General features: G+C 35.3%; 1 protein-coding gene across 5 annotated transcripts in view; it reads right to left on the bottom strand.

Annotated features, from left to right (window-relative positions):
* Positions 1-22,121, bottom strand: part of POT1 (protection of telomeres 1) — a 55,781-nt gene extending 33,660 nt beyond the window's left edge. Inside the window, exons 1-8 of one of the 5 annotated variants that reach the window (XM_012568926.5) lie at positions 21,646-22,121; positions 20,921-21,006; positions 17,209-17,342; positions 13,000-13,072; positions 11,584-11,675; positions 7,697-7,807; positions 5,836-5,883; positions 4,573-4,687 (exon numbers count right to left, since the gene is read on the bottom strand). In XM_012568926.5, the coding sequence (XP_012424380.5) occupies positions 4,573-4,687; positions 5,836-5,883; positions 7,697-7,807; positions 11,584-11,675; positions 13,000-13,072; positions 17,209-17,331 (562 nt within the window). In that variant the 5' untranslated portion in view covers positions 17,332-17,342; positions 20,921-21,006; positions 21,646-22,121. Of the gene's footprint in view, positions 1-4,572; positions 4,688-5,835; positions 5,884-7,696; positions 7,808-11,559; positions 11,676-12,999; positions 13,073-17,208; positions 17,343-20,920; positions 21,058-21,645 lie in introns of those variants that run through there. The other 4 variants (XM_030256557.4, XM_072921018.1, XM_072921012.1 and 1 more) reach the window with 4 other exon arrangements.
* Between the last annotated feature and the right edge of the window lie 5,734 nt (positions 22,122-27,855).

The following is a 27,855-nucleotide window of genomic DNA, read 5'->3' as shown; positions in this document are numbered from 1 at the left end:
TTAGCATAATCATATAAGACTGATAATCATCCTAGTCAAAGCAGTATAAAATAGTACATTTGCTTTACACAGTCAGGCAACACTTTCTACATAATATAGGTTCTCTGTCTCTGTGACTTTGGTCTTCCATTCCTTATTATCACCTCAAAATATCATACAAACTTAATTACAACAGAGGTCTCTGAGAACAAAGCACAAACACTGATTTTTTAAATGAAATCCTCATTCAGCGAAGTCCTTTTTGAAGGTTAAAAATAAAAAGCCACCTCTCTTTTCCAGCTGAAATGTGAAAATTGTTTCCTGTTTTCCACAGTAGCATTATAGATCAGTCAATGAATTCACTTTTCTGAAAAAACAGTGAGTCAAACTCTACACAGAATTGCTGAATTTACATAATGTCCTAGAATTAAACAAAACAATATGTCATTGGTCATACTTTTGATTTTTCTCAATATACTACCCAAAAAAGCAAAATTCCTTCATTACCAAGCAAATAAATAAATAAATAATGACGTTTACATATTGGAGTCAATTTTCCTTTACTAGAGAAATTCACTCAACTGATTTAAAAAAAATCCAGTGATTTTCTTTAAAAGAGATTTTTTATCACTGGTAGATTTTACTTGCAATAACCTGTCTTAAAAATATAATACAACAGATGCACAGTTCAGCAAATTTATATGCTACAGAAGAAAGTTTTCTACTTTCATACTAGATTTTCTCAGTAAAAGCACTGAATTTCAGTGCTTCTGAGTGCTACACAAACTTCAAACTGCACCTACCTTTTTAAAAAATATATTTAATTATTATGAAGAGGTATTCTCACTTAGGCTTAACATCATGTGAGGAATCATCTGCCATGGACAGCTACCTATGCTGGTGTCACCCCAGAATTGGTGTTACGAAAACAAGGAGACATAGCTCATGTTAAATTTAAATGAAAGTACAGAGTGATGGTCTACATGCATCTTACACACTTTTTATAACTCTTTCAGGTAAGTCCTTATTTTTATTAAAAATACAATTGCTATAACTTGTTAACAAGTTCTTTATTTCATTTCATAAAAATTCCACAACTATTTGGTAATCAGTAGAAGGCTGCACTGTCTGCATGGAGAATGCTGATTGTCAAGCTTCTAAATCCTTTAAATAGTTTGAAATAGGAATCTCTTGCAGCTCTGTGAAAGTTACTGAAAATCTAAAGTTGCCTCCACTATCATGATAGCCTAGGTTTATTCTTCAGGTTACAACTTTCCCTTCATAACGCCATAGCATTTCCACAGCTTCACGTACAAACTCATTTTTCAGTCACCCTAAGAAAACCAGAATTGCTAAAAAAGCTCTCCAGATTAGTAGTTATTGATACTGTAGGACCAACAAGTTGTTTAGTATTTACTGATTAAAAATTTATTGCAATTCTACTGAGGACTCCAGCAGTTCCTGACAAATATGCTTGTATAAATTGTTAAGGTGGAAAGCATCGATCTAATTACACATTCTCCTTTGGGCAATCACATATTTATTCTTCAATAACATTTAGTGGAAAACCCACTACCCTGAACCAATAACTTCTCCCTTCCAAGAGATAAAAAACGTTTTGGGCAATGTTGTTAGCAGCCAGGGACTCTAATTAAAGATTGCCTTCTGTTTCTTTTATTTCAATACACACAAAAAAGACAGATTATTGTAGCAAATTATTCTCTCTTCAAAACTAAAATAAACATTTAATACTGTTTTGAAGAATTACTGAGGCCATTCAATACACAAGTGTCTGCACTAACAACAAACAGCTGACCCAGCTAATTTACCATTTATATTTCAACAAGACAGGAAAAAATAATACAAATAATACACTCCTATGTGTGTGCATATATATGTACATACAAACATATATTGCAGAAGCCCAAAACAAAACCTTTGAAGAATCAAACTGTTTGCTAGAGGCTTATTATTTCTAACATGGTGATACACTTTAGAGATACAATTTGGTAACTACCACAAGCATCTGGCTAAACAGATGTTTCAATGCCATAATTTGTAATCTGTAGATAAAAGTAGCTGTCTTGAGATTTCTTTTAATTATTTATTGAAGAAATTATTATTAATTATTGAAATATTTTTTGATCTTTTATTTATCTTCCATATTTTAAGATAAGAACGAATGGTTATTTTAAAAAGAAATGCATACAAACCACTGTGAACAGAAGAGAAAAATATATTCTAGTCTCTAGGGGCCCAGAAATGAAATTGCTGTCTTTACCTCTGTAACAGTTTTTATTCTCTTCTGCAAAACTTATATAAATCCTCAACATTTTGATTCAGGAAAAAAAAAAACCAAAATGGAACACAATACTTTGAAGAAAAAACTACTGCAGACACAACTGAGTCTGCTTGCTCACAAACTGATACCACAACTTTCTGTGATGGGTTTGCTTTGCACCGTAAAGTTGGTTTGCTATTACTAGCTAAAAATTGGCTATTGTAATTCAAGTTGACCAAATGGTATCATTTTAGAGTTTGTTCTTTCAGCTACGTAATTTTAAACAAATTCTGGGATGTCTGATGAACTTGGCTCAAGATCAAATAAAAATTGAGAATAAAAATAAAACTTAGGGCTTGAAAAATTCTTTAAGAATCTGATTTGATTCTTAATCTGCATTTTGGACATATAGAACTGTTGACCTGGAAGTGGTCAAGCTTCTTAGAGGTGTCTTTTCCAAAACTGCTATCCTTTATTAATTTTGGTCCTAAGAAATATGTCATAAAAATGAAATAATTACAATTTAAATGGATATCTAGGTAGGATAAAATGAGATTTTAACTGAACAGGTGACATATAAATATACTGCATAAAATGCTAGATGAAAATAATGGAAATAGTGGAAATAGTCAGTATGGAAACACTGACCAATATCTACATGAAAAAAAGAGAGTTGGGGAAGCAGTAGGTGTCACGCTGTAATGTCCTAAAATTTTCATGGTAAAACACATAATCTCTGTAATTGGACGCCACAGAGTTTCTTTTTTCTTCTAATTTCTTCTATTCCTCTTTTCTTTTAAATCTCAAGGTTAAGTACTTGAGATATCCTTAAGACTTAAGGGAGGGGAGAGAGGAGAATATCATCTTTGTTAAAAATTTAAAATATCTTAAACTCTTGGGAAGGAAAGTTAGAATACAGTTTTGAACACTTCCAACAGATCTTCTAGCAGACAAAATCCCATCTGTCTCTTGTATGAAGCAAGACCCAAAGCACTTTTTTAGACAGTTCAGAACTCATGAAGTTCTCATATACAGAGGTGTCAAACTATATGCCCCGAGCAAAAGCATGCTTAGCTGAAACAACTTTCTCTGCTATAAATGATTTATGAACATACTGAAAACTCATTTAATTCACCAGTGTTTTAACACTCACCTAATGCAATAATGGCATGAAAATGATGATCTTTTAATTATAGATTTTATAAACCTGCAAGACTAAATTAAGTACCAGTCCAGTAGTACCCATATTCAGTGGGACCACAGTGCAAAACCTCAGCCTTATGCCTTAGTATGTGTGAGAAGGAGCAGCATCTTATACTTCAGGGAATATCTATATAGTGAATAAACCCCATGTGGATAAAGTACAGTGGCCCCACTTTACATGTTTCCAGGGGGCATCAGCTTGAAGCTACATGATTCTATTATTACAGTGTCAGATAGAGAATGTATTGGTGCAGGACTGGGCCAGACCTAAAGCAACTAGAAAATTTTCTGACAAGAGCTACATCATGCCCTGACAATGCAGGAAAATCATCGACCATTTTGTACCCTCTCAAGCAAACATCACTCTGGATTGTGCAAAAAAATCAAAAACCAACATTGAAATATTTGACTGATTAGTGAATATTTTTACTCAAAACCCCAGACTAATTAGAACTGTATTAGAGATTTTCATTATAAAGTAGCAAGTGAATTACAGCTATCTTCATAAATAAGAAATATAAGATTGTGTCCCTTTTCTTCACTGATACTGTTGTGTTATTTTAATACTGTCAACTGAAAATATACAGGGAAGACATATCAGAAAGTCATTAATAACATTCTAAACAAATAATCATTTTCCCTATTAAATTTCTACTAAAGAAATTGAAGTGATTAACTTGACAAATAACTCAATTGAAAAAAAATCTCTCCTAGCTGCTTCAGAGACATGCTACTTCGAAAGTCGGTGCATTTAACTTCCCATTTTTACATATCTGGAAAGATGTAAATGATTAGCTGCCCTAATGATTTCCAGCAATCAGTGCCTGTCTAATTAAGATGTTCCAATTCCTCAATTCCCTGAAGTCTTGTTAAAGTTGCTGGACAAATGATAAATCTCCTTTAAGAACTTTCTTCATTTGCTATCTTCACCAGACTGCCTAAACTGACTGGTATCTCTTATCTATTTCTTTTTCTGTTTCCGTGGTATTAGCTGGTCAAAGCTATGATCAAAGGATCATGTAAATTTGTTGTTCTGGTTATTTTGAACAAACATAGTAAGAACAGTTCTGGCTGGAGGACATCTCAAATCTCTTCAGTATAGTACATACCAGTTCCTTTGCTAATATATGGAGGCTTGAAGAATTTCACAACGCCATACAAGTTCACTACAGTTCCATCTTTAAGATGATTCAGAGGAGTATACACATATTTTGGAGCAACAGACTGAAAAGGCGTGATACAATGAGGGAACAGAAGAAAAAAATATTCAAATATTCACACAGAATTTTGTCTTTTAACATCATTCATCCTCAGACATATTTATTTCATCTTAAAAAAGAAATAAAGATTACTTATTTCTTTGTATCTTATTCACTTGAGACTCAGAAAGCACACAAGACTTTTAATTTCTTTCTGTGATTGCACCTTTCTTACAATAAACTAACCAGTTAATTGAAGTAAGTTTCAATACATGAACTAGGTGAGTAAAAGTCATTAAAATAAAGAACAATGAAATATAATTTTTTACTGATTGATTTTTACATGTCCACCCAGAGGACTTTTTAAATCACACAAATAGCTTTTTATTTCCGCTTGGCAGTGTCACTGCACAGAATCCTTGTCTTGGGCTCATGGTGGGGGTTACCTCTCACAGCTACTGTACACATCTTCTGATTAAAATACCACAGCTGCTGGAGGATTAAAGAAATTAAGGGCTACTTTCTACAGTTTAAGGACTAGTCTCCTCTCATCTTAAGGTTGCTGATTAGACACGTTCTCTCAAACTGATTGATAACTTAGGTTTTCAAGTACTATACTGAAAAAATGAAACTGTACATAAAAATTGAAAACAAGCTCTATCACTACTGGTACTGAGTCTTTAACATAACGATAAAGAACATTAAAATTTTATAAACCAATTCTTCTGCCTTTAAAATAATATTTCTTGTAGAATTTTAAGTCAGACACATAAGGACTTGTTCCAAACAGAAATCAAAATAAATGTTAAGACCAGTATCCGAAGTCCGATTTTAAATCAAAGGAAGTTTCATATCTCCTTTTTAATTTTTACAATACAAGCATACAATCTTACTTAGACCAACAGTTACCTTTCTACTTCAAATTTCCTAAACCAACACTAAATCCATTTGGAGGCTGAGATGGGAACTATACTACAAGTACAGAAAATATACTACTTTTTTTTGTATTTTGTTTTGTGTTCCAGGTATATTATCTGCAAAAGTAAAAACTAAATGACGACTGGGATAAGCGTATGGAAGTAAATTAAACAGGAACAAAAATGAATTCCACACCTTCTTATTAACATGCAGTTAATCCCATGTGATCTAAAAATATCCTGAACACAAACTCACCACAGATGCAGTTTCTGAAGCAGCAGTTGTTCTTGGTTTAGTGTAAATCTGTGAAGAAAAAATAACAAACTTTCTGGTTACAAAATTAAAAGTACTCAAAATATAACAACATTTGATAACTTTAAAGCAAATACAACACTATACAGAAATACAAACCAGCCCTATACATTTTTACTGTATCCGAATCACATCTGAATCTGGTAAAATTTTAGCTATAAAAGAAAAGAAAGTAGTATTTACTGCACTTACACTCATACAAAAGGTTCTTCAAAAAATACACACATTTTCTAAAGTCATCCAGTTGAATATGTTAGGTCACATTAACACAGTAGCATTTGAAAGCTGGAGGTCACAAATTTAATACTGCACTTGCTTAACATAGACCTTAAATGGGTTTAAGGTCTTGCACATAAAGACGTATGTACATGTCAGTGCTTAGAGCAGATCTATTCTCAGTGACTTGTTACCTTCCTTTGGGGAAAAAAGTTCACTGGAATGGGATAAATTTTATTTAAAGATAGTTCCTAAACTTTTTGAGTCTTACTTATAAGCCAGACTTACCTTCAGTGCAAGATCTTTTAAAGAACTAATTGTGGAGATTTGATGAAAAGCCAGCACCCCCGACTCTGTGTGAGGAACACAGGGCTCAGCCGCCATCCCAATGCCACAGCCCAGCCTGGCTGCCCGACACAGAGCCCCGTGTCACAGCTGTGCCCTGCTCACTCCTGCTGGGGATCTGCTTTTGCTCTCCACTTCAGCTGCATTCCTGAAGCTGATTTTACTTTTAAACAGCAGAGTGAAAAGTTATGCCTAGAGAATTGAAGCACACACAAAGTCTGCTCATTTGAACTAATGTTAAGCATCCAATATGTGTGTAACCAAAAAAAGTGCCACAAGCTCCATTCTGTGGTCAGTGATGAGATAAACACGTCAGCACAACCCAGGCATTCAGGGAGCTGCACAGTGTCTTTGGGATCAGGCTGTATGTCATGATGTCTTGCAAATACTTAGTTGAAGGCCTAGTGTAGTTTCTAAAATTTAGACACTTTTAGTGTTTACACACCTATTCAGACTCAGGGCAGTTTTGCTATCCATGATCTTCAATGAAAAATACTGTTTCTACCTGTGTATCACCATCATCAACAGATAATGAATGTCATGAAACAGTCTACACTATCATTTTAAATAGTTTTGTTTCTCACTGAGCAGTGTGCCAAGTTTTAATTATCTATAGAGGTCAATTCCAAAACAAAAGTGCCTTTCTGAAATTAAAAAAAAAAAAGTATTTTTTTCTTAAATTTAGGATTTAATTAGACCACAACTATATAGATAAAACTAAGCAGAACTGATGTGAGTATACTTCAAAAGAACAAATATTTTACTCAGGACAAAAGGGTACAATTCTCTGTATAAAAGTTAGATTATAGCAATCCATGTATTCGAAAGGCAACAACTAAAGATTTGAGTTAAAACAGTATAAACCCATAGACCAGAGAAAACTCAAAATTATAGACCTGAAATCACTCTTGCACTGTCTACCTTGTCTGCATTATTGAAATGTGTTATGCACAACAGTGGTTTAAACAGTTCTAGGAATCTATCAAAAGTAAACTATAGTCAAATTCTTGCACACAACATGTAGAAATTTACCTGAAAAATAATTTTGTTAGGGCTATTATAAAATTACATGTGCGCACACACACAGAGGAAACATGTCATGTTTACTGATGAACATGGTAAAATACCCTGTACAATTTCAGTTTCTAATAGATTTTACTGATTATTTTCTATTATAAAGCAAAATGTTAATGTCAGCATATTGGAAATGTAAAAGAAAAAAAAAATTTAGGCAACCACATACATAAATGGCTGATCCAGCTTCTTCAGACACTTCCAGGTGACAATTATGTCTATCATCCTCTCTCGCTGCAGGCAATTTTATCACCTTAAATCCTGCAACTATGAAGGTTTCCTATGGGGACAGAGCAATAAACAGAAAATTACACAGACTGTAACACATGCTCTATTTTAAGACTATATAATGTGAAATGTCACACTAAAGTCTAAAGATACTGAAGAAACAAAAATCCTAAACAAACTGTAAAAACTGTCTCTAAGTTTCCCAATTTCGTCCTTCTAAATTTATATTTATATTTACAACACATGCCAGAAAGCTTTTCTTTTTAATTCTGCTAAAATTTTCACACTCGTGATGCTCCTGTAACGGAGTGCTATTTTTGACAAAGCCTAGGGAGGAAGATTCACACTGAATAAAGCAAAAGAATCATTCTTTTTTAATACATTAAAGACTGCCCCCTTTATGGTTAGCTTAACTAAAGTAGAAAAGAAACCCTATGTCAGCAATAAAATCTTTTTTCTTAGAGCTTCTTTCACATTGAATTACAGCTGTACTTTTAAGAAACTCTTCTATAAACTCTGTTGTGGCTGGACCAACAGCTTCCTTAAGGGTTAAACAGGTAGGTCAATCAACAGGTAAGTTTCTCATAGCAACAGAGACCTTAAAAAAGTCTCTGGCATCACTCCTGAGATTCTGGCACAGAAAGCAATTGTAACTCTATTTTCACTTTGGTACAAAGCTCCTCAGAAACCTCAAAATGAACAAGAAAAAGAGGATTTAAAGGGTACATGATTCAAGTCCCAGCAGTAGCACATGTTTTTAGCAGCAACCTCACCAAACAAAAAAGAAAAAAAGAGTAAAAATTAAAAAGCAGGAGAAGATAGAGAATACATTAAATATCTTTAAGTAATGAGGGTGATTAAAAAAAGCTATCTGATACAATGTAAAGCTCCTTTATCGTCAGCTCCCTTGCTGTCAGAACTGCTTAGCAGGGCTGAGCCAGTGTGCTCCATTCCTATAAACAAGTTAGACTTGGAATCCTATTTCTATTCAAGCTCCTACCAAAAGCACTTCCATAAAATTTTACTGAATAACTTTTCTTCATGCATTTATTTGATTACAACAAATAAAAGAGTTTTCTGATTGAAGTTGACAGTTTTAGCAAATATTGCACTATGACAGCGCTTTCTTTGCTATTTCAGCAATCTGACAATGTTACGCTAAATGACTTAAGATCCGAAACCTTAATATTATGTGCAAGAAAAAGAAAGGCTTCTCGATTAAGTGACAGTGATATATGTAGTTATTAAAACACTGGGAAAAAAAAATTCTGCAGAAAATATAAATTTAATCAGACAGTTGAATTCACAATGAAACTACTTAGGGCATGGTGTTTTTCAGAAATTGTCACAATGTACATTTGACTAAAATGTAATATATAAACCTAGAAGTAAGCCACACTCAAAGCTAAGTTAAAACATGTCAAAACAGTTAGAACACGCAGTATTCTCTGCACCTCTAACATGCTGTCCTACTAACATACATGTGTCATTCTTTCCAGATAGAGAAACATACAAATATAAACTTCAGGAACCTCCACGAGTTTTGCCAAAATCAGGTGTTAGTATGTGTGTTTCCTTTCACTGTTAGTTGATGCTACCCAGAATGTTCATTTGATAGCATGAACATGAATCTAAAACAGCATGAATCTAAAAAGCTATGTCTTGCTTATACATTAGTTGCTTTTCAGCATTTTATTAGAATATAGACTGCACAAGATCCTGGGATATGGCTGCTGAGACAGGTAACTTCTCTTGTCTTGCTCTCCTGTGTCAGAAGGAACTTCAGAATTACAGACTCAGACTTTTAACAAGTTGAGAATAAGTGAAGAATTTCTGGAGTAGTGTTAGGTCACTAGTGATTACTCTCACGTAATATATATGCCATATATAGCACCACATTAAAAAAAACCCAAAAAAACAAACCTCCTCTCAAACTGTGCAAGGACTGTGCAATTTCCATGAGAAAAAGACAACACTAACCTCAAAATCTAGTTCAATAGGCAGAAAGAACAGATACATTCTCAGATTTTTTAAAAATTCACAGTCACCTTTGACAGGTTGTGATTTGCAGTTTCTAAATATGCAAAAAAATTTCCTAATATTTGCATGGTGCTTTGAAATTAAATGTTATATTAGCTTTCAAAATAGATTAGTTTCCGTTTCACCTTTAGCTAAGAAGATCTTGTAATTGCCTTGGGAATCAAAGCTATTTACATAATTTGTTGGATTTTGATGTCAACAGAAGTGTATTGCATAAATAAATTATGAGATTCAAGCAACACTTTTAAATTACAAAAAGAAATTCTATTTCCCTCATTCAGGAAGTGTGAAATACAGGAATTACAGTATTTTTCCTGATGGTTATTCTGTTACAGATCAAGAAGACTCTCAGAAGACAACATGATTACTCACATTTTTTGAAATCTCCAGCTCCTCCCCCAGGCTACTTATCTGAAGTTCTTGCAGTATACCAAGAATGATATGGAAATTAAAAAAATACTAAAATCTGAAATGGTATGCAGCAAATAAACACTACTTTCTGGACCTTACAGAAGTTAATTCTTTAATGGCTAAAAAAGTGGGGCTTTTTTTTTAAACTCTGCTAGCTTCAGAAATTACTGTTTCCTCATATTCATATTCTTCCAAAATTAAAATCTCACTTCAGACATGAGGGAAGCAACATGAAGGTTCAGTTCACTGGGGAAGAACAAACTGAGGTTCTAGCACACCTTGGCTGTCTAAAGGTTGTTGTCTGTGGGTTGTAGTTTCCTATCCAGCTATTTAGTGATGATCTTTTTAAGTTGTAATTGCTACACAATGCCCTGTTCAATATTGGCATTTTTATCAGGACAAAACTGATCTGTTCATTGAATTTAAAAAGATTCTCCAGCTTGCATATTTAGCAAATTAGCTCAGGAACTTTGCACACTGGCTTCCCCATCGAAATTGAAAATTACATGGAATTGAGATATGTGTATGAAGACTGTAATTTGCCCAGAGAAGTTGTGGATGCCCCATCATTGGAAGTGTTCAAAACAAGGTTGGATAGAGATTTGGAGCAATCTAATGAAGTGAAATATGTCCCTGCCCATATGTCCCTCCCTATAGCAGGAGTGTTGTAATTGGCTGATCTTTAAAGACATCTTCCAGCCCAAACTATTCTATGATTTAGTGTGAAATCATATCACAAATGAAAAAGCACTAACATGAGCTCATAATGAATCATATACTAATTTTAATTTCATATTTGGCTAATATTGAAATGTCAGTAAACTGACAGGCAGTCTTATAAAAAGATTGAGGTAATTGTTTTTATCTTGTTTTCCTTCTTTAGTGGTAACCACATTGTTTCACAAACTCACAGGCTGACTTGTCTTTTACCTGGAGCTAATCAAAACAAACTTCTACCTATGACAAAGCAAGACATCAGCACCAAGTCAATAAAAAAAAAACGGTATGCACAGTTTGGAATTTAAAAAAAATATTTTAGTATAACTGTCTTATAAGTGAATTTAATTATAAAATATATCTTATCAAACGGCAGAACATTCAAAGTATGAATATAAATAGTGACTTCTCTATTATCCATATGCATGATTCTTTGCTTGCTAGGTAAACAGCACTGATAAACAGAATTGCTTTCTCTCAATATTAGTGGGAGAAAGAATTTACATACACAAATATTATAGATTTGAAAGGACTGAACAGACTATTTCCAGTTTTAGGGATAGCAAGACCAAGAGAAGAAAAGAAATCAACATACATCTGTGAAAAACAATTCCTAAAACAAGAATTTATATGTACATATGTTTTGGTGGTTTTTTTTACCCCTTGGTGTAGAATTTTTGCACAATCCTCTGCCATTTTTCCATATATTAAAACATTGATGCTGTTGATCTGGGAACCTAAGTTATCCGAATCTAGAGAAAAAAAAGCAAAAGTTATTCCAATCACTATACCTTCTCCAAAACAAAAGACCTGTGGAAAGAGATTTACAAAACAAGTTGATCTACAGTCCTAACATTTTTCAATTAATGTACAAACAGGAAAATGTGCTAACTACAGGCATATTGCTCAGAATATTCTTCATAAGAGTATTAAAATGAGCCTGTTGTACACCAGTGTACAATTAAACAGAAATGAAAAAGATTTCCACTTGGATAATTCAACGTATAGTGTAAGATTAACAGTCACATTAACATAGATCTTATTGTAGAATCTATTATAAACTGAAGATATTCTAGGTCATAAAAATATTAATTAATAGCCTTCCAGGAAGACTGGAGCAGAAATCATGTTGTTATTTTTACAGTTTTCTACTTTTTACTGTTTCAATGATTTAGATGTGCAAACTTATGTTTCCATGGAGAATGTGCATGAACTCTCCTCTCCTGAACAGCCACTGACACCAGCCAGACTCAGGGAGGTTAAACATCCCTTTGAGAAACCTGGAGCCAGCAGGGACACTGAATGAGGTCCCAACAGTTCCATTCACCTCTGCTAACACCAGGCACAGGCAGCGGCACCAGGCAGCACCTGCACACCCCAGGCTGGCTGCTCAGGAGTCAGGAGGCTCAGAGAGAGCACGTGTGATTCTCTAGCCACTGTAAGGAATGAGCTGAGAATGAAATGGAAGGAAATGGAAAGTTAAATTACCTCCTCCACCTTCCTGACTGGAGGGAATGACAAACTTAAGGAACATATTAATTTTTCATATCATTTAATATCATGATGAACAACTTAGGTCTTTCAAAGTGCTAATCTAGCTGCTGGTATCCAAATATTTGAGTAGTCAGGTGAAATTTCCTTTTCTTAAATGCTTAAATTAGAACAGAATGAAACAAATATTTTGCTGCTATTCAAAATACTGACCTACATTAAAGGTGCTCTTACATAGTATATGCTATATGTATTATGTGGTAACTATTATGTGTGCAATTTTCTTGGTCCTTCTTATGATAAGCAGCTTGAAAATATACTATTAAAGCTATATATATAGCTAATACATTCCCAGAACAGTCTTTTTAAAAGTTATGCAACAAGAAGTCTACTGAAATATAAAGAATTGCTTCCATTGTTTCCATTAACTTCCATGGCATAAGTTTAAGATAAACTTTATTTTTAGAAAATGAACAGTTTAAGAGAGTATTCTAAATCTAACACTCTACTGAACACTGTACAAAAGCAGTAACTACTGATTTTACTGTAGTACCATAAATTTAAAATGTATAAATAATATAGTACCTTGAACAACAATCTTGAAAAAGTCTGTTCCATCTCTGAGTTTTGTTAATGGGTAGGAAAGAGTAACTACTCCCTACAAAGCAAAAAATAAAATAAAATACAATGTTGTGAACTAAGACTGTATGCCTCTAAGTTACTGCAGTACTGATAACAGCTGAAACATTTATAAGATAAAAAAAGCAGAATTTATGGAAGAAGCACAAATTGCCATTTACATTCTTGACAAAAAAAGAAAAATCAACTGCTATAGACAGGAATAAAAAGCAACATTCTTGAGACATAATAAAAGAAGTATTACATGTCAATACTATTTAGATACCACCAACTAGATGATAAACAATAAAACAGTAGCTATGGAACTATACATGTAAATTTTATTAGTTACAAAAATAGCAAAAAAGGAGTTTTAGCACAAAAGCTGAAAAGCATCTGAAGAGGTAGTGATCAAAATCTTAAGAGATACAGCTCCTCCAAAAATATTGGCAAAGGATTACAACATAAATACCAAAATAAAATCACAGTAAAGATATAATAGACACATGAAGATAAATAATCTTCTGTCGAAAAAAAACAGCTGTAAGAAGAGCATTACAAATTTTGAAACTGTCGTGTCCTAATTATTTGTCAATAATACAAATGCTCTAAAAGATCCTATGATTTAACAATTAATTCAAAATACTCTTTTTATTATGATGCTGAAGTTACAATGAAACAAAAATCAGCAACTTCAGTGATGTCAACATCTCCTGATATCATCATATCTAGTTAGACAGATGGTATCATCAACAGTACCAAAAATGTCAGTCAAGTGTATTCTTTCACAGTATAGCAGATAAAGCATTGTAACCTTCTCAAGGATAAAACCCCAAAAATTAAGTCAATAAAGAAAAATAAAATTATTGAAAACAGACTCTGTAAAATTATTTTAAAAACTACAAAAACAGCACAAAAATAGACTAGAAGGTTTCTTGCAAAAAGAGAGCATAGTAACATGTCTATAAATGCAACACTAAGAGGACAGGTAAATCTTGTGATTTTACAGTACACATATTCAGTGGGAACCTTGACTTAAATGCTAGCAAATGCTTCTTAAACCAAATCAAGATAAAACATGCAGCAGGGAATTGTTACTCCAGAGGTCTTCCAGAGTAAAATTTGTCCTACAACATCCTAACTGAGGAGTAATCCAAAACAAATTCAACAAGATTTTACTATCTGTTTTACAAAGAAATAATACCACTCCACAAAACCTCAATATTATTTACAAATGCTGATTTCCAAAATAATTTGATAATTTAATCTCTTTAAGAAAACTCATTAGGCTTCTCTGTGAAAAGCAGGAACTCACCTGTAAAAACCAGAAAGGTTTCTCACTTGTTTTCAAAATTACAGCCTTGTTTAAAATTTCATTATATATATATACACATACATATACACATTATATATATAATTGTTCTTACTGAGATTGTCTTGAATTGTACACACGGGTAAAAAATAGACTACAGAATTTTTCCAATAAAGTCTTTGCAATGAAACAGTCACCTCAGGAACACTCAACATTAACAGATATATTTCTTTCTTAGTAAGAAATTTTGATCTGCACCAGCACACTATTTAAAAGTGAAGTTCATTGATGCGATAGTGGCTGCTTTTTGACAATCTTTATTTTTTATTTTTCCTTTTATATCCCAGTATCTTCCAAAGAGTATTCAAATTCTGGGATCATGTTCTTTGCTATTATGTTCTGGCCCCTCCACTTTCCTTTGTATCCAAAATACCTACACTATAGCAGGTGTTAGTATAATTCTCTTCCCCAGCTACCACCCATTTCCTCATACTGCCCCACTGCCTTCTCCACATGCCTGAAACTCCTGAGCTACAAACTTCAAAAGAACCTACCTTACCAAAACTTGCTCAAATTGGCTCTTCCCTCACGAATCCTGCACTGCTTATTAAACTCAGAAGCAACTTTTTTCCTAAAGGGTTTTTACAAAACCCTCGACATCCCATATGCCACTAGACACACTCTCAAACCCAATATGTACAATTCTTCAGCTGCATGTGTCTCCTTCCTTGTAAGGCCTTGCTCCCTCTGTTTGGTTCTATAGCTGATTTGGCAGCTGATTTTAAGGTTTGGTTCAGATTTGCCACAGTAAAATGCAGACAATTATGAACTAATAGTAGAAGTCATCATGTTTAGTTAACAGACAGTACAACTGAGGAGGTACAAACATTGCTTGTGCTGTTTCTCCACAAATTTGGAACTTGCAGTTTTCAAAGAGGTGCCAGGAAGATAAAAACATGCAGAAGAATGAAAGGACTGAGACACACAAGTCAGACAAAAGCATCCCAAATGTTTTTTGTTGCTTTTTCCAAAACACATTTAATAAAAATCCTCTTCTGCCCTTCCCTCCTTGTCAAAGCAGGACCTGATCCCTATTTTGGCAGGTCTAGAGTGACAGTGTGACACCACTAAGATAACCTAACATCAGTGTGTTCTAAGATTCCCTTCAAGCTCAGCCTGCAGAACTGGATTTTCCTTCACATTTAATGGTGCATTAGCACCAGCTTTATCAGCTCTCCAGTTGGGCTGTTTATGCCAAGATGTTTTAGTCACCTACTAATCCATGTCAGCAGCAGCATGAAGTTCTCTTAACATAAGAAGTCTGAGAAAGAGATTCTACACACTTTCCCTTTCAGATTCAGCTATAACACTGCATGTATGCTTTAAATCATAGTCTGGTAGTAATTGCTCTGCTTTCTGAATGGAAACACATATTTTGGCAGAAACATATTCTAATTTACAATGCCTTTTTGTCTCCTTCACCACTTTCTTCTGAACAAGAATCCCCGTTCTTCCATGTCAAGGCTGCTCGAAGATATAGCTCTTCAAAGCAGGAAAGTCTATGTATTGTGCAGGTGAACAGGGACAGGAAACTACCCCCTGAGGAATAAACCCTGTTTGCTAGCAGCAGTGGCTATTGACATTTCCATTTGTTCCTTTACAGGACCTGAGGGAGGCTGAATCATTCTCAATCAAATCACCTCCTACACCACTCAACTGCTGCCTGCTTCCAAACAGGGCAGTTCTGTTCCTTCACTATACCGAAGTGCACCACTCCTGGCATCAATTTGACACCACAATGATCCAGTGCAGAGTGACAGCAGCAGAAAATTATCCTCTCTCCAGCAATATGGATGGTCTTCTGCCAGTTTCCTTCTCATAAATGGACTCAATCACAGGGTCATATAAGCACTACATTTGGAACTGAGAATATATGGCTGCGGTAGCAAAAAATGTTTCTTTCAGATACAGAAAAACATTACATCAGTTCAGCTCATATTTTTAAAATGTTTGTGCCATTTTTTTAAGGATTCAAGACAACTTAGGTTTTCTACAGAACAAAATTTCCTTAATTCTTTCCCCCCTCTAACAGACTGAAAGAAGGCCTGGGTTAATGCTGATTTCCCGATACACAAACATCAGGGATGCCTAAAACAATTCTCACAGCCACAGACAAAAAAAGTTAAACAGGATAGAAAAAGAACACACTCAAGAAGTAACACTACATTTTACAGAGAATACTTGTTTTAGGAATGAAAAAGTTATTTCTGCATTTCACTAGTATAGCAATATTGTACTTCCAATACGAGATACATTTGGGATTACTGTCAAACGTAAGTGCACACTTGGTAATGATAAAAAAGTCTGATTGTGTCTTGATGCTGGTAGTTTCTACAAACAACACTTTTCATAAAACTGGATATTGCATAATTTGATACAAAAGGAGAACTACTTTAGAAGTTTTTTAGTTACTCTTAAATCTGATCTTTAACAGGATTGGGGTGTTTATTACTATTTCTTTTAAACAAAATAACCTCTCCCAATCCCTTCATTTTCAGAAGAACATTCTGCATATTTATGTGTTTTTAAATTGATCCACAGCTTATAAACTCTGTAAAAAGAAACCCCTACAAAATTTTAGTCTGATAACATAAGAGAAAGGGATAGGACTGTGAATCAATGATAACAGCAACATGCAATGAAGTTCAAGAAGGTCATAATCTTTCACTGCTTAAAGATAATGCAACAGATGAGCACACACACAGTTGCAGAAAGCCACCAAGTGAGATGAATACAAAAGTGCCTTGATAATGCAACAGGAGCTATTTCAAAGCAAGACAAAATTCTTTTACTGGTCAGTTTACCTGAATGTATTTGTTGGTATGATCACACCCTTCTTGCAAATGTTTTAAATTCTCCTTCTGCAAATGGCTTGGTAGTGGAATCTCAGACTGTCCTTCAATGATCTTCAACAATTGAACAGGCATGGCTATTTTATCTAAACAAAAATCATGAAAAGAGTCCTGAAGCTCCTCATTTTGTTCAAATTAAGAGTTACTAGGAGTTGCGTCTTACTCAGAAGGGGAATATTTACCTATTTCACAACAAGTCAGTTTAATTATGTAAAACTAAGAATTTTCAGAGGGATTAGCCTCATCTCTTAGTACCACACACAGCAAGAAGAAAGTAACATTTCCTGGGCAGTAGACAACCATCCAAATTACTTGATTTTTCAAACACCATTTCTGGTGTTTTCCAGAACAACATAAATGGCAATAAAATATTACTTTACATATAAATAAATAGATATACATATAAATGCAAAGGGTAATGTAAACAGTCTTAATATTTTATGTACAGATACAATATTTTATGTACAGAAATACAGATAAAAACCACACAAAGACTTTGAACGACTCCTTCTCCAGCACAAGGTCATGGACAAATAGCACATATTCACTTTTTTCCCTATCAGAAAATTTGACCGCAAGAAATTAAAGCATTTTTCATTTTAACTTAAATGAACAACAGATGCTTTTGTACAAATTGAAAATTCTTCAGCAACGAATCAAGTAAAGAAAAAATAATAAAGAAAATAAGGTGAGTATCTACACATGCTAAGCATGGAAGGCACTTGGAACAAGGGAAGAAATGTATGACTGTGTCACCTATGGTCTGCCCTCACTGTAACAAAGGTCAATAAAATAAATTACTAGTGACAGTGTTACATTGCTGAGAATAGGAGAGAGGAAGAGTAGTCTATTGCAGTGAGGTTACACATAAGAGAAATAAAAAAAAGTGATCTATCAATAAGGAGCTATTGCTGTATTTTCTCATTGCATTGTCATCTCATTTCTTCTGGGGGTATCTTTGTCTTTGCAGGATAATTTTTATTTCAAGTGGGTATCTAAAAAAAGCCACAACATTATCAACCTTCTGTTTGCAGTATGTTTCAATAAAGTAAGCAAAAAACTAATTCTGTTTTCTGAAAATGCAAATGGCAGTATTCTAGCCACAGCCCTAATTTCAAACAGTTTTAGTAATTTTCATATGATAGTAAAGAACAGGAAAGAAAGTATTTCCTATAGTTTTGAATGGACAAAAAAATCTTGGTAATCTACTCAATAAAAGCTTAAACTACATTTCAGTTACAGTTCAAAAGAGCTTTTGCAGTGCTATGCAGACTGAATTCCAACAAAATATTCAGTTTTAATTAAATGGAATTGGGAAACCATTGCAAAATGGAAAGATCAGTGAATCATAAGCAAGAAACATAAGTCAACGCATACAGGTGCAGAGAACAAAATTATACACATTCTTTTAAAAATACCTTATTCTTCACAAAAATCTAAATTCCACCTTATTGTTACTCTAGTATCCAAAGATATCAGACTTTACTAATAACTCATGACTATTTCTCTTGTTGTGAGCAACCCTTCTTTCTCCTTCCCCATTTTCCAGGAAACTCTCCAGTGCTGTTATTCTTGCCTAACAGATATAAGCAAGAAGTCACAGTCACTCGTGACATAGCAGTAAAATACTTTGGTTTTAAGATGTCTCAGCTGCGATGGCACATATAGGGTGACTAACTTTTGTTTTTTCCTAGCTTCCAATTTACAGGAGGAGGAAGGAGGCAGAATGAAGCATTATGAACTGACCACAAACCCCATTCTCTGTCCCCTGCACTGCTCAGCGGGAGAAACCGGTAAAGAAATTGGAGTGGAGCTAAGCCCGGAAAATGGGAGAGGTGAAAGAAAAGTCATTAGATTTGTTCTTATCTGTCATTATCCCACCTTGGTTTGATGACCAGTAAGTTAAATTACTTGGTTTGAGTCTCTTTTGTCCATGTAAATGGTGAGTGATCTCCCCATCTCAACCTGCAAGCTTTTATTCACATTTTGTCTTCCCTGTCCTCCTGAGGGGAATAATAAGAGCAGCTTTGGCAGGCACCTGGCTTCCAGCCAGGGTCAACCTATGACAGCACAGAGCTGGGAGGTGCAGTACCAGACAGCTTTCAATTTCTGCTTCAGCTGAAGCAGAAGTAAAAGCCTGCTACAAAGGTGCAGATGCTGTTCCTGCTTTTGACTAGTGAGGTATTAGAAGTTAAGAGTTTCTCTAAGATGTTACTAAATGAGGCTAAAAACAATGACTTTATTTCTATGTTTTCAAACTCACACCACAACAGCATGGTCATTACCAGGAATTCAAGTCTCCAGTAAAAAGAGCAACTGGAAGATTTACACAGTTTTTCAGTTCAAAGTATCTACTTCCCACTTTATTCTAGCAGACTGAGAAGCTGATCTATTCCACCTAGAAAGAATCAACTTCAAAGTTAATCAGCAATATTGATCTTCACCCAGCAACTGTATAATGAGCCAGGGAGACATACAACATAACAGATTAACTATTTTTTTTATCCTGTTTCTCTCTGTTATACTACTTGAGCAATTAAAAATAGATTTTTCTGTTTGTTTTTTTTTATTTTCCCATGAAGATGTCTTAACAACAGATAGCATTGTAAATAACATTCCAGCAGAAAACAAGTGGGATGTTTTTACTGATCTTAAACTCCTATATATATAAAACAAAGGTCATGTGTTCTAACTGCTAATCTCTGAAGCTCTCAGATTCTTGTTCCCAGCAATTAAAAACGAAAGATATGAATATCCAGTTCTAAGAGTTATAAAAGTAAATTTCCCAATCAAACCGATAGAGCGTTGGCTTTCAAAACCCACATGAAGATATTGTTAGTGCTGTCCTTGCTGTTCCCAACTCTTCTGGAGAGCAACTAAGTGCAAGTAAGTCAGTCAAGTACCTTTGTTGCTCTCAAAAGTTTAACTAGTGCTGACAGGAATAATTCCAACTTGAGTCTAAGAAGCCCGAAAATGGTGTAAACAGAGCTATACATAAGGATGAATGGAAAATGCAGGAGATGGATGGTGGGCGCTGCTGCCTAATATCTGCTCCCAATAAACCTCTCCTGCAGAAAAGCAGGTTGGGTTCATGAGATGCTACAATGGGTATTGAAAAAAATCCCCAAAAAAACCCAACAGAGACTGCAAGAAAGGCAGACAGCAGCAGTCTCTGTGTCTCAGCAGAGACAGTATCTCTTCTCCTTGAAGAGGAGAGAGATACAACACATACACAGAGCAGAAAGAAGAAGACTGTGAACTACAAATACCTTTTGCCTTCCAGTAATTAAAGTGACAAAAATTTGGAGAGTGAGCAAACAAAGAGTTTCACAACTTTAACAAGGAATTATATGAAAGTATGTAGACTGTTTAAAGTACACTATATATTGTATATAGGATGTAACATACAATTTAACTCCACCAGAGAGAATGTGATGTGCAACACTCAAGTTGCATAACACTGACGATGACTATGGTCTTAGCTCTTATGTGTTGCTCTGGCCTAGCCTTGACATTCTGCCTACTAACTAGAAAATTTAGTCCTTTCCCTACTACCAAGAAATACTTCAGTCACACATAAAAATTACATGAGAGAACAATGTCATTTTGGGAAACAGAAGAGAATAAAACATGTGACTATGTGGACTTCTGAAGGAAACCTCACCAAAGTCTCATGAAGAATGAAGGAATAGCCAAGAGTATCAGCATCTTACTGATGTAGTCAGTCACAGTGGTAGATACCTGAAGCCCCTGTAAAGACAAATACTAGTCAGTGCAATATTTCGGCTAACTGTGCAGAAGGCAAAATGATTATGAAATAAGTCATGCTCCATTATAAAAGCATACACCTGTGTAGACCAGCCATACATTCCTACCATATGTTATGCAATACTTTGTTGTAAAAATGAACATCTGCAGCTTGAACAGAATAGACAGTACAGAACTACCACAAACCAAATCTGCCATCACAACACAACGCTTTTGTCATACTGCAGTCTTAATGAAATCACGACCACCAGTGAATAAAGCCTGCAGTTTCTAGAATTTTTTTCAAAAGTTTAATTTTCTAATATATTAGTTCCTTGAGAATTATCAAGAAGTGAAAATATCATGTCAGATCAACTAAAATACAAGGAGGAATCAAGTCAGTAGCATGGCACATCTTATTCCCATAGCTGCAAGGCTTCATCTTGCTCTTGACGAAGAGCATTAATCTTTTTTGGGAGTGTGTACCCTCGGCTGCTCTTACTCTTAAGAACAAGGTGATACTTAGTTTCCTTAATATACAACTAGGTTTCTTAAGCAAACAAAATCTCCTTTATTTCCGATTAAAATTTACTTTTAATTTACTTTAGTTTTACTGCAAAAGAGACTACAATCAAACATTACCTGTGGGAAAGGGATTCTTACACATCCATTATTATCTCAACAGTACTTCAGCTCTAGAAAGGAGCAATGCACTGCTAAGCAGCGGCCTCAGGAGGAGAGGGCTCTGCAGATCCCACACTTCACACGATATGAACCAATCGCTTCAGAAAACCAATCCACCACTTACAAGAAGCCGAGACCTTTAGAACCAAGACCATCAACATAATTATCAACTAAACTCCCCTTTCGGTTTACTCAGTGCGCAGAAAGAAACTTCCAAAGCCGTGGAGCACTGTGCGCGGGGACTCAGAGCACGGAGCAGAGCCCGTGTGCAGGGCAGCTGCGGGCCGGAGGGAAGCAAAGCCGGGTGCAGAGACCAGCCGGGCGCAGAGACCCGTGGGTCCCCGTATGCCGCTATCCCCGTATACCGCTATCCCCGTTTGTCCCTGTCCCGGTCCCTGCCCCGGTCCCGCCGCCGCCTGCGCCACTTCCGCCCGCCTCCCGCGCCGGCCGCGCACTGCGCATGGTCGGGCGGCGCGCGCACGCGCAATGGCGGCGCTGGGCGCGCCCGCCTTGCATGGACCGGGACAGGGACAGGGCTGGGGGTGGGAGCAGGGACTGGCTTATACATTATAGCTGAATTAAAATAATTTGGGAACATCAATTTGCACTGCAGATTAATTTAAACGGTTACTTGTTTTTCTCCTCTCCTTCTTTGCTGTTTCTTTTCCCAGTTACTTTTTTATAAAATTTACTATGAGCTTCTTTCTATAAAGTAATCTTAAGCCTAGAAGAATTGGAGGTTCTTACGCCCTGTCCTGTATATAATCAAAAGGGGGGGGGGGGGAAAGCGCAGAATTTTGATAAAAGAATACCCCAGTTTTATGTGTCAACAAAACGATTGGGTCTGACAGCAATCTAGCCTGAAGCCTGTATCTCTTTAACTTTTAATTCGAACGGGTTTTGGTTTTGGGCGGTAGTCATATTCCTTCTCAGGAGGATGGCACGGGGCAGGGACAGCGACCGGGGCGGGGCGGGTGAGGGAAGAGCGGTGACGGCAAAGCGCGGGCTGGGCTCTCCCCGTGTCCCTGTGTCCTGTGTCCCCGTGTCCTGTGTCCCGCTGTCCCTGTGTCCTGTTTCCCCGTGTCCCTGTATCCCCGTGTCCCGGTGTCCCCGGGCCGCTGCAGCCCCTCCTGCAGGAGCCGTCCCGCCCCCCCGGCTCCGCAGCCCCTGCTCCGCTACGAGCCCCTGGAACGGGAGGCTCAGAGCCGGCAGCCGGGCCGATGTGGGCTCGCCCGTAAAACGCGCATGCCACGGCCGTGTTCAGGTGAACGTAAAAGCTGTCACCTGCAGGAGGTTAAAAAATCCGGGGGAAAAGAACACCCTGCTGCTTGCTGGCGTCTGCTGTTTGAACGGCTTTGGAAACCGGGATTCATCGCTGACAGCGACACGGGGTCCCTGAGGATTGCTGGTGTTTGGATGCTGCAAGTTGACACATGCCAAGATCCCACTGACACCTGCCAAGATCCCATTTGCGGTGCTTGCCAATTCAAAATTACAGCAGTCGTGGCTTAGCTTTGCAACAGTGACGCTTCTTCCTTTAGAGACTTCAGCTTTCTGTCTCCAGCACCTCAGAGATACGGCTGCTGCCAGTCTATGCTTTCTTTCTTTCCCATCTCTGCAGTCCTGAATATCTGGGACAGCTTTCTTTTTCTTGTTTCTCATCACTTAGTGATTTTTAAAAAGTCCCAGTGGAAACAATTTTCTCCTTTCTCTGCCTTCAAATCATTTCCTTCACAACCCTCCTCCTGTTTTGGAACTCTTTTAGTTATGTCTCCGGAGTGTTTTATAGCTACACTTAGAATTCAAATCCAATTCAAAAAATGGAACTTGGATCCATCCGTGTTCAGGAAGCCTCTGGAGGGACATCTATGCTTTGTACTCATTTTCACCATTGACAATCTTTTCTGGAATAGGCTTTTTTTCTTTGATCATCACAGTTCTCAATAAATTTTAATCCTGTTCCTTCCATTGGGTATTGATGTACCATGCTTGATTATGAACAAAAATATTATTAAGACCTTGCTATATAGCCATGATAATAGTAGCCCAGAGTGAAGCTAAGTCAGGGCTGGGAATTTAAGCACAGCTGGTTACATGGAGAACTAATGATCTGCCATTTGAAGAGCCAGCTATAGCAGATAGGCTGAGAAGATTAGTGTGTCTAGCCCGCATCCTTTGTTTCCAGCAAAAGATTTTAAGAAATCAAACTTATCTTTAGGCTATTAAAATCTGTCAAGTGAGCATTTCTGTTGGAATATGGTCTGTTTTCTTTTATGGCTTCTATTTTTAAATCTACATTTTGAAAACAATAATTTTCAATATAGAAAACAATAAGTAAAATTCATCAGCAAATAAAAAGTTGATCAAGCGGTAAAGGATACATTCAGGAATGAAACAATTTTAGATCCTTGTGTCATTCAGGAAATAAATAGATAATTTGAAAGCCTATGGCAAGGAAATTGTGCTTTAATCCACTGATGCATTTCTCTTTTCTTTTAGGTTTATTTTTCTCATGTCTGTGAAAGATCTCTTTAGCAATTAAAATTACTAAAGTGAAGTGAAACCATGGAAAGCTTATACATTTTAGGTGAATTAAATTAAAATCATTTGGAAACATCAAGTTGCACTCCAGAGTAATTTAAATGGTTACTTGATCTTCTGGTCTTCTTTTTTGCTATTTCTATTTCCAGTTACTTTTTCTAAATTTAGTATTAAATTCATTCTATAAGTAATCTTAAACCTAGAAGAATTCAAGTATTTTATGTCCTGTGTACAATCAAAAGAGAAAAACTGAGAAAAAGCTGTATATAAGCAAAATTTTTAGTTTGCTAAAAGAATACCCTAGTTTTATGTGTCAACAAAACAATTGGGTCTACCAAAAATTTAGCCTGAAGTCTGTTTTTCTTTAATTTTAACCTTGCTTTTTGTGGTAATTATCTTCCTCTTCTTCAGTTACTAGTTTTATTTCAAGAAATTCATGAGAAGTTAGATGAATTACATCAAAAGATTATTTTTAATGTTCCACTAAGTGTGTGCATTCTCATACTACTTGCAGTAATCTTGAAATTTGCTGTAATTTGTATGTATTATAATAGAAAATAGTACCTCTGCAGAGGAAAAAAAAAATCACCAAAACCATAAATTCTGATCTTAATGCTATTTTGCTTTGTGGCTTTTAATAAACTGCTTACAGTACAAAACAAAAGTCCCTAAATTAATAACAGCTATTATTTCTTGAACCCACGTTTTGGTGTGGGGTCCATATGGAAGTTACACATGCTCTTAACCAGTTTAGGAATCCTTGGAAATTCCCAAATGCAACTGAAGTTCTTATCTCACTGCAAATAACAAAAACTTTCCATTCACTTGAGGAAGACCATGAGGTCCCCCTGTGCATCAAAACTGTAACATAAGACATTGAATCAAAGCTTTCAGGAATAGGAGCCTTATACATTAAATCAATACCTAGTCACAGGCGCTTCTGAAGACTGTTCTCTTAATGAGGCAAGAGCTAGATAAGGGTTTTGGAAACTAGCCTTGAGTTCATGTTAAAAAAAAAAAAAAAAAAAAAAGAACAAAAAAACAATCCTAAAACGCCTAGAAAGCAAAAAATAGCACCAAAAAAAACCTGGGCAAGTTTTGCAATTATGTCTTTCCAAACACACATTGGAGTGTCAGTCAGATCCTTAAGCAATATTGAAAATTCTATCTCTTCTATCTTATTTTCCTTGGATATCTTAGTAAACAGTAGCAAAAGAATTGTCCTATAGGAATACAGGCTATTTTCATTACCAGCTACCTTGGTATAATATTTTCCAAGTTCAGCAAGAGACATTTCACAGTCTAAATGCAGCCCTTTCTACTTCTTTAACTTTGCTTTGCTTTGATGATATCACTTGGTTTTTACTTGAACTTTTATGGATACCAGCCAAATTCAGCCAGAGATCATTTGCAATATATCTAAAATTATGTGTTGCATGCTAGAATTGATAAGCTAAGAGAAGTCAAAAATCCAGATTTATTAAAATTACAGTAAATTACAGATTTATTAAAATTTTTATTACAGTATAAATGTTTAAGAATTTCTAGATGATTTCCAGGAAATAATTTTGATTAATTGCATCTTTATAGAAATAGTTAATGTGTAGTCACTCAATAAGAAATCATATTACTATAGCATGCTTCTCATTACAAAGTACTGTGCTTAAAGGATTTTCCTTCTGGCAAGAACAGTTAGATTCTTGACTTCTTGTAACTGCTGGGAAATCTGAAATGCAGAGCCAGAGTTAGAGTAGTTTGAAGTAAGTATATATGAAGTACTAAAATAAGTAATTATTTGCTGTTTGTCTTATATTGGTGTTCTGTTTGACTGAAGTTCACTTACATGGGTATAACTTATGTGGGTGTAAAAATAAATAGAGGATATGTTTATAAGTATTTAATGGGTATGTTATGATAATTTAAGAAGCAAGAATTGAAGAGTAGGATAAATAGTTTATTACACCAAAATGTATAGGTTATAATTTGTATAAGTTATATGATAGCATAGAACACTTTCACAGACTATTACTGATATTTCAGTAGCTCAATGACTGAGCAGATTCATGACTGGCTCCCTGATCAGAAGAAGCCAGCTTTAAATAACTCACTAATGGAGTATTGGGTGAAGAAAGGCTCATTTTGAGCAGGAGACAATTTTCGTCTGTATCTAGGAGACAGGAAAAAGAAATGGGAGAGGATGAATGTAGGCAAGGAAATGAAGAAAGTCTCCACTAATGTGATCCTGGAGACACATCTGCTTGCGTCAGTTCTGTAGTTCAACAAGTCTAAAGTGTATCTGAAAATCTCCAAGTTTGCTTGTAAAAGAAGATATGTGATACATGGAGTCTCTTGCAAAGGATTCTTGTGCCAGCTGTCGACTTCAAAACTTATTGGGGTTTTGAACATTATTAAGATAAATACTAAGAGAATATATTTAGTTATTCCACTTAGTGTAAAGTTTGGAAGCTGACACAAAGCTGTTTGAATTCAATGTTAGTCTTTTAATTGGTTCCAAAGGTTTCCTATTTGTTGAGTCATCACAGATAGTGCAATTAAATTTCTGTTTTCAGGTATCAAAACAGAATAAATATGTTTATTCTTTGCTTCTTTGTTTAAAATGAGACATTTTCCTTTTCTAAATTTAATACACTCATTAAATGTTTGCTCTGTGATTGTGTGCTTAGCTAATTTTCTTAGCAATAGGATTTTATTTTCTAATAAGGCATCTACCCAAAAGCCTTCTGTAGAAACCAACAATGGAAATTTATTATCTCTTTGCATAGTAGCTTTTCTGTATTTCAGTTGAAATACTCACTAGCTCTAAGAATGGTGAAATACTGTTCCTTATTCTGAAGCCTCAGCTATCTAAATAGATATAGAGGTTTGTGCTTCATTCATTGATGGTTATAAGCTTACACTAAGAAGGGTTCTGCAAAAAAAAAAGAAAAAAAAATCTGATTTATATTATTTCCCAAAGAGTTGATGTGTTAGTGTGATGCATATCCCGGGAGTAAGATAACAAAAAGAAACCCCTACACTTCAGAAGCGGTGGATTTCTTCATTTATTGGAAACACAGAAATAAAACCAGGGATGTATTAAGATATTTTGTGAGAAAAGCAGAACATTTATACTACAAGATAATTAAAAACAAAGTGGCATAACTGGAGTGTTTAATCTTTTAATGTTGGAGCATTTATTTGTATATCCATTTATTACATGTGAATTTTGGTTATGTGTGCATCAGTTGTAGACAAGACAGGAATACATTTTCAAAAAACTCATTGAAAGAGCTTATTAAAGGATACAATTGTGTGAGGGCAGATAAGCAGAACTATTTCTATAACAGCTATTTATGTATTACTTGTAAAATAGTAAAGTGTTTCTTCTGTCATTTTCAATAAGTGAAGAAATTTATTTTCTATGACATGTACTAAATCCTGAGTTTTGTTTCTTTAGAAGATATTCTTTAAATAGAATTCTTTATGAACCAGTTTACCTGGAAAATTCAAGTTCTTCCATTTCAAGAATGAAAGTCTAACTATGGTTATTATCACAGGCATCACTTTCCTCACTGTGAAAATCTATAGATGCCATCATGAACGGAAATAATTGTGTTTAACAATGTG

Source organism: Taeniopygia guttata, chromosome 1A (assembly GCF_048771995.1).
Source record: "Taeniopygia guttata chromosome 1A, bTaeGut7.mat, whole genome shotgun sequence".
Lineage (NCBI taxonomy): Eukaryota > Metazoa > Chordata > Aves > Passeriformes > Estrildidae > Taeniopygia > Taeniopygia guttata.
This window is presented reverse-complemented; position numbering and strand designations above follow the sequence as displayed.